Source organism: Elaeis guineensis, chromosome 13, assembly GCF_000442705.2.
Source record: "Elaeis guineensis isolate ETL-2024a chromosome 13, EG11, whole genome shotgun sequence".
NCBI lineage: Eukaryota > Viridiplantae > Streptophyta > Magnoliopsida > Arecales > Arecaceae > Elaeis > Elaeis guineensis.
The window spans coordinates 12395409-12404008 of NC_026005.2; the positions used below are offsets into that span (position 1 = coordinate 12395409).

Sequence of the window (8600 nt, forward strand, 5' to 3'; positions counted from 1 at the left end):
CCCTTTCTCTTTTGTTTCTCCGTTCCTAACTGTGAATTTTTGATATTGTCCACTGCCACTCTCATCTGTGATGTTTCTATGGAGATAAATAGTGTTTGAGCATTACATGTAATTTTTTGTGCTTGAAGTTTAGTAGTAATTAGTTAATCATGAGAGGGATGTCTCACTTCCTTTCGTTAAAAACTTCATTCTATTATAATATTGCATCTATATTTAAGCACTTAAGTTTTGTAGTATCCGAGTTTATGCTTGTTGTTCCCAGCTCTTTATCTAAGAGGATTTTATGTTAGCTCCTATAGAAAAATTATCTTTTTTTCTGATAACGATAAGAAATAAACATGATATCAAAATGCGCATCACCACTAAGGTTCATAATATCTTCATATTTTACACCCTCGTTTATACTTTTGTACATACGCTAGGTGGTATTCACCACTGTCCACCATCATTAACGTGGCTGTTAAAAATTATTAATTGGAAAGGTGGAGGGATATCAGAAGTTACTGAGAAAATATGGGTTTCTGATTTAGATTTTACACGCCAGACCATCAGTTTTGAACGATCTATGCACATAATTATTCTCCTTTGGTCGAAAAAAGGTATGATCATTAATGAAAATAAATAAAAAAACAATGGCTAAATGGTAGTCTTATAGACAAAATTTACCAATAATATACCTTCCTTTCTTTTTTAGTTACCAAAAAAATAATCCTTCTTTTTTCTCTTTTTTGGGATAGAAACCAAAATCCTCCTTTGATTATCCCGTTTAAAGGAAGTCCTCACAGAACAGATACAACGTTATTTATTCTTCCAACTCTATATTCCTTTTTTAAAAAAATTCTAACATATAGGTCTACAGTTTCTCTGCTATTGTTGCCTCTAACCATGCCGCAAATTTGGCTGAGAAGAGAAAGAGATGAAGCATTTGTCTTTTGAACAGTTAGTATGATACCTTTCCAAAAGGTCCCAAGTTTTCTACATCTTAGGAGAGTATGGAGAGGAAAAAAAAGAAATAGGTTGAGTAAATGGAGATCTTCTGTAAATCTTATAGCGGCTGCCGTAGGTTTCAAGTAGTTTGGTCCCAGGATTCAAAGCTTGCAGATTCAGCAACGCTGTAAATTACCACAACACCCACACCCACTTCACAAGATCGTCAAAGCACCATGCGATTATTTACCAAACTGTAACTAAGGAGTAACTTTGCACCTCTATCTCGAGGGCCAAGATGCTGTGATGGGATGAAGAAGAATGATTCTCGAACCTTGTGTTCTATTTCTTGTAAATTGATTTTTTTTAACAGAGCTGGCTGTGATGATGGGAGTTTTGCAGCAGTAGTTTGAAGCCTAAGACCAGGGATTGATGTTCCCATATAGAATGATTGGAGATGGGTTCTTCCAAGACCTTGGGAAACTTAGAAAAGGTTTGGATGAAGTATAGCAAGAACACTAGTTGCAGCTACCATAAATATCACTTCAGCCACCCAAGGAACATAGAGAATGACTCCACACGAGCAAAATTTTTTTTCAAAAAATTTCTAAATATAATAAAAGCTAGAAGAGATATTGTGACTGAACTCAAATTTTATAGAAAAATTGAAATAATAATAATAACAATAATAAAAAATATAATTCTAGCATCACCACCATGACTATCTTTATGATCTCTAGAGAGCTCGCACTAAGGGCTCATACACTTCACAAGACTAGATTATTCATCCCACTGCATCTTTCTTGCGACCACTTCCACAAGCCTTCTTTCTTAACCTTCTTGAAGTAGGTTTGTAGCTAAATTGCATTAAATTTATCCTTGAGAAAGTCAAACTATTTTCCTATCCATTTTCTTTGCCTATCAACCTCGATGACTATAATGTTATTAACACTTCTTTTTTCAAGAGTAATACCAAAATTCCACAATCTCAATCATCGATGACCATCTCTGGCTTCTTTTAAGTTCTGTCCCTCTTACTATAATGGGCCTTTAATTAGAATAATTCTTCTACCATTCACCTTCAATTGATCGCATTATAATTTTTCCCCAATAAAAAAAAAAAAATCCTAATACTATTTTGGACCATATCTGAATTTCCTTTAGCCCAAACTTGGACTAATCTATAGCCTAGTTAACAATTTATAATTCAATCCTAATCCAAGTTAGGTATATCTTAGTCAAAACTGGCTTGTTCCATGTCCTGCTCAAATTTCACTCCATCAAGTACCACCTAGATGTACCTAGAATCAGGATTCCTAAATGGACATGTGTACCGACCTCTTGGGTACAACCTAGTCGGTGACTTTTAGAAGTTTAGATTTATAGGCTAAAAACTAATTCACAGTGGCTGGTATTGAACTATCCTATATATTGTTGCTTGCATACTAACTAATCTAATGTTTAGTTTCATCTACAAAGAAAAACCTCTCTAGTTGAGGGCTTTCCCTTCTTTAATCCTCGAAAAAAGAAAAAAAGGAGTAGGAGAAAAACATCAAGTAATTCATAAAATTTTATTTCTTCTAAATATCATGTGGGAAAATTCTTCAAGCAAAATAATATGGAATACTAACTATAACCATAAAATAGAAAAAGAAGTCAATGTACACTTCGGAGGTTTGATATGCTTTTGTTTCTTTCAACCATAATATCATCATAAATTACTAGGCTATAAATATGATTTGCTGGTTACTTGGCCATATATATCAGAAGTATTTGAACAATTTTTTTCAAATTTCAAATTTTAATGTATTTTATGTTTCATAATATCAAGAGATTACTAAACAAGCTTTAGCTAGAGGATTTCTAACTGTGGTTGTTAGATTAGCATCATTTCCATAGATCCAACCATCCAACGTTCATTTCAAGAAGTCTATCTGTTATGTATTTATGTTTAATTTTCTTGGTACCATAAGCAACAGTTTCTAGTAGGATTTAGGGGTGTGAAGGGGATGAGTTGAGTCAAAATGTGTCATTCATGTTTCTCAATTAAAATGAGGGTCTTTTTTGCTTTCCTCGTTACATTGTATTAAGGCTCAAAAGCTTGCTATTTGATCTTAGCAAGACTTTATTGTCTTCATTGAAGATGAAGAAGATAAAAGACAATAATGGTGAGGAAAAGATCCACTTTCAAAATTGAGCAGTCTCACTATGATAGCCATTCTGCATCCCAACCTTCGATTTCTCCAATATCCAAGCTGCAAAGTGAAAAGGAAGTAGATCCAAAATAGAAACAAAATTAGTTCCAATATGAAGACTATAATAAAACATATCAGAATCCTTTTCTATTTGAAAAGTTTTATGAGTCAAACTAAGCCCATAGTCAGTTTGGGCAGGCCATAGCAAACCAGATTAAATGTTGTAACTACTAGTTTGTGTTTAATTCTAGACAAGTAGTTAGGTTAAAGACATTTCTGAAATCTGATTATAGAAATGATTGAGTTGATTGTAACATAGAAGATATCCGCATCTTCATAGATGACTATAAGATTTAGGTACTCGATCTGTTAGATTCCAAAACTTTAAAATGAATCAAATAAATGAAATGCAAACGCATTAAGGTCCAAAATGTCCAGTATATAGTGCCGCATTAGATCCACATGGAGCATAGAGCTTTTCTTACCATGGCAATGTAATATCCTTTAAGTAGTCCTCTGCGTGGTAGTAGTCATCCATCTGTTGTTGCAAGAGATAGTTGTCCTTGCCATCTCCCATAGAGCCATCATTCAACCAAGATGGTATGTCCAAAACCTCATCGAACACATGAAAACCATCTTCATCTACTCCTGTCATCTTCTTATTGGGGCCTTCTTCCATGTTCTTAAGGAATTTACTCCACCATGCTGATGTGACCAAGTTCATCGTGTCATTCCACTCCATATCATATTGTTCTCCAATCGAACGGATCTCTGCAATCTCTTTATCATCCATCATCGGATGCAATATCGAAGAAAGAGGATTTGATACAACCTCGGAAACATATGGGGACGTATTTGAGACAGATGGTGATTTAAGACCCAGCACAGTAGGAGGGGAAGAGTAAGAATAAGAATGAGAAGATGATGGTGGTGGTGATGATGATAATTGGACTGGCAGATTTTTGTTATGGTTGCTGTAAAACGAAGTGTCAATATCACTAAAACCTTGAATATTGAGATTTAGGCCCAAGGGTTGGTTGGGGAGAGGAAGGTTGAGATTATCAATGGATAGCTGTGGAATTGATGGATAAGGCCAAGCAAGAGGAGATGGGTAAGCAAAGGGTGAGAAAGACGGGCTAGGTAGATAGTCACGAAACGTGTAATTAGGTGGATAGGTTCTAGCATTTTCCTTGGAATCAATCAACTCTTGATGAGGCTCCTTTAAGGTTGGTGGAGATGTTTGTAGAGCTGATGGCGGAGTAAGGAGTTGCTGCTGTTGTTGTTGCTGTTGTCGTTGCCGTTGCTCATTTGCTTGTTTCATAGATGCTCTATGAAATTTGAGTGCAGTCACAATCTCTCTTCTAGCTTCGGCCATATTAAGTAGTCTTTCTTGATAAGGTCTACTTGTGTGGAGTCTTCTTCTTACTTGTTTCTTAGGTGGCTGAGATTGTGATGGTGGCGACGGCGGCGATGGTGCTGGTTGATGCTGTTGGACTTCACCATGGCATTCACTATGTTTGGCAAGATCTTGAGAAAGCCCATCTCCATGCACTTTCTTTGGAGACTTTGGATTCATAGGATCTTTGGACTTGGAGGAGCTCAATTGCTTGACAAGACTACGTATGTAGGCACCTGAGAGATGAGGCTCATCTTTTAGCTTAGGCCTCTCCATCTCCATATTCTTGTTGTTCTTGAAGGAGTGGCTTCTCATGTATATGCTCTCCCTCTCTCTCTCTCTCTACCCTTCTCTCTCTCCTTAAAAGGAGTAAGGAAGGTATGTGGAGGGAAAATGGGATGGGAGAATTATTGGGGGTGTGAGGGGCGCTTTTCTTGACTTTGGATGCCAAGTACGCGAGCAGACTTTGTTGCCTGACGGGAGCCTCAAGGGTTGCTATAAATAGTACAAGACATTCTGGGATATCTTATCCTATTCTGCCTCTGGCAATCTAACCATCATGCGATTGCTGATATTTTTCGAATTCGAGTGAGGGTAATCATAGACCTATTATTTGGAGAATCTACAAGATGCTTTTTTTGAAAAAAAAAAAAAAGCTTGGGACCCCAACCGCCTCGCACCCAAAAAGAAGGCTCCATTGCGAGACCTAACTGGAGCTTGCCTGGCGCTTATTGATTCAACCAGTCATGCCTATCATGACAAAACCTGGCAAATTGCACAAATTATATACCAAGGGGTGGCGTGCATGATGGTGCCCTATAACACCAAATATTCGTATTAGTTTTCGTATATATTTTGGTGAATATAAATTTTGTTATAGTCGGCCAACTAAAACGTATGTAGAAATTATTTTACTATCACTGAAATTAGATTATCAAATGAAGATAAATTCAAACCAAACCAACCCCCAGTAGAAGATAAAATCAAACCTAAGGCGGCATGCATGCCATTCTTTTTGATAGAACTGTTCCCACTGATCAGAGAAAGGAGAATCACCCTCTCTCTCTGAGATGCTATTTTCCTGATGCTAGAAAAATGGTCATAACCTTATCTATTGGTGCAAGTACTCTTGTTGGTCATATGTTACTATTTATTATATTTATAAGCATTGTGGACTTTGTGGCAACCTTGAACGACCACAGCGCCTGCAGGCTATGATGGCATTAGATACCATTTTTTTATGCTCATTCTTATCTGTTGATGCTAGCTACTCATTCTGTTCATGCGTGTCAACTGACCCAATTGGGATCAAATGGTGGACCAGAAACTTGGGTTGGGCCCACCACGGAATTTGACAACCGTGACACACCCAAACATTACCCAGCATTGTTAGCCATCAGTCTGGCATGCTATTTCCACCGTTTACTTGGGCATTCAAGGCAGAGTGCAGAATATTTGAGCCCCCACCCAGTGGGCTTGGTCTCCTATGGAGGTGGTGGCCTGGGACCACCCATCCAATGATCAACGGCTAGCACCCCATCGACATGACACGTGGCAGCATATAAGAGGGCGAGGTGAAGGCGCAAGTTTGGCAGCTTCAGGCCGACAGAGGCCTACCCGGCCCAATCTGCACCTTCCATCCAAGTAGGCCATGCCAAGGGCCCAGCAGGGGCATTTAGGACACAAGACTGGCCCTATGTTTACTTCTCTCATTTATTGGGTGCATGCTTGGTGCAAGGAGCCATGGGCATAGACCCTAGGCCTCTCAGAAGGTCAGGCCTCACCTCCTCTATAGACTATAGTCCAAAGGTGTCTGGTCCCCCAGCTATGTAGGAGGGGGGGTGGACCATTTCATCAAAGCAAAATTTACTAACCCAACCACCACATACTAATGAGACTGGCCTTGGTGTAATTCTTATCTTCTAGAGGATTCTAGATAGCCTAGGGCAGTATCAAGTTGTGTTCAAACAAGGGCATGCATGATGATGCCACTTGGGTATGGTGATGAGGGATACCATCTCGGAGGTCCTCCATTCTATTATTAAAAGTATAAGAATAACTTTGCAAATGATGAGTATCGTTCCTCATCATTCCTCATCCAAATAAATTATCATTTAAAATCAAAATTTTCATGATAAAACATTGGTAAAATCAGTTATTTTTCTTTGAAAAATCTTGCCACAGCCATTTAGCAGCCATTATTATATTCTGCAAGACAATTTCAGTTAATAGCCAAACTAGATAATGGTTGTTATTTTATTTTATTTTAAATTTTTCTTTCTCAAGAGATTGTTGATTTTAGTGTAAACAGCTTAATGTCTTTCTTTTTTGGCAACAACGGCTTGTTGTTTTGGGGAAAAAAAAAGAGAGAGGGTTTATTGTGCCGAGATATCGATGTTATTGGAAATTAATAAACGAAGTAGTGGGGCCCACTAGATGGTTAAGTGCCAGGGCGGTGGCATTTTGGTTCAATCCATTCAGGAGGATAGGGTTGTACCTCCATCAATGAGTAAGTTCCGTTCCCAACTTGACCAAGTTTAGGATCTAGATACTGGGAGCAGAACAACCAATAAATTGACGTCAATATCTATAGCTGGAGAAATTTAAAATTAAAAAAAAAAAAAATTCTTCGATATATTATTGGCAACAATAACGCACAATAAAATTACTGGGCACAATGTTGTCTGGATAGCCACGGAACAGGATAAAACAAAGAAATGTTTTTTTTGGATGTTGCAATTTGAAAGGATCAGCTAACACGGGGAACATCCTAGGGTGCGCTTAGATTCGGAGAAATTATTTTCTATATTGTATGCATCATGCAACAAGGCATACAATTTGACTGCTCATTTCTATAAGCTCTATTTATTAAGCATATGTTTAGATGCATCATCATAAAAATCGGTCCATTGGGCTTTGTCAAGTTCTATGAAAGCTTTCTTTCTCTCTCTCTTTTTTTTTTTTTTCTCTCTTCAGTAATCGTAAAATAGGTATATTATCAATGGCAAATGACATTTATAAATATTGAGTTTTTTTATATTTTCTCCTTATATCACTATCGTTATCCAGAAGATGCTACAATGTAGGGATGACAGTCGGATGGTTTCAGATATCCGATCCATCTGAAATCTTAATAGGATCCATTTAGTATATTTTATTGGATTTGGGATGGATTTGAAATTTACAACTAAAATTGAAATAGATTTAGGATGAGTTTGAGATTTTTCTTTTGAATATCCATTATCCGAATCTAGTAATCTACAATAAGTGAGACAAACCCCTGGTCATCGTATATGCTTCTTTATCCGATCACTACTCCAAATCTCCCACCCAATTAAGACTGAAAAAAGCAAAAGAAATCGGGAGAGCAAATGAAAGAAAAATCTAAAAAAACCAATAAAAGATGTGAAAATTAAAATATAAAATATTTTTTCTCATAAATTATTTTTTTTTTATTATTTTTTTCTCTTTTTATATCATTCTCTTGTTCGGAGATAAAGAGAGCACCCAAGGGATATCAGAGGGGTTTCTTAGGCTCCAATTGGGAATTTTTCTCATGCATATGAGATTTTGTACAAGTGGTGGCGTGCATTACTTTCTTGGGATTTTCAGAGAATAATCTTGATAGAAGCATAATACCACCTTTTTAATATGTCATGTGGATGCATGAATGAAGCCTTTCTCACGCTGTCAATCTGTGTCATGGTAGCTTGCACCAGCCGCCATAGACCCAAAGAGATAAGGACTCAATGGATAATTAGGCAGGTTTGGGTATCCGATGGGTATATCACTTTTAAATGGGATGGATTTGAGATTTTTGATTTGTAATTGGATTTAGGACAGATTTGGATAGTAATATTTTAAACGGGTTCGGATGTGGGTAGGATAAATTTTATAGATATCCCATCCGTTGCCACCCCTACCACAATGCACCACTATATGGCTCTTAACTGCTATCATCACTACATATTTTAATATATTTTATAAAATAAAGTATAAAATGTTGCAACTCTTTTTTCTGAACACAATAAACAGATGTAACTATCAAATATCCTTTTAGCTTTGAAAATCTAAAACAAGAT

General features: G+C 37.0%; 1 protein-coding gene across 1 annotated transcript; it reads right to left on the reverse strand.

Moving 5' to 3' along the window:
* Nucleotides 1-2928: 2928 nt before the first annotated feature.
* On the reverse strand, nt 2929-4993 carry LOC105056690 (uncharacterized). Its single transcript, XM_010938986.4, has 2 exons — nt 3608-4993; nt 2929-3182 (listed from the first exon to the last, which is right to left on the reverse strand). The coding sequence occupies exons 1-2, from the start codon at nt 4831-4833 to the stop codon at nt 3134-3136; spliced, it is 1275 nt and encodes a 424-aa protein (XP_010937288.1). The 5' UTR covers nt 4834-4993; the 3' UTR covers nt 2929-3133.
* Nucleotides 4994-8600: the final 3607 nt, after the last annotated feature.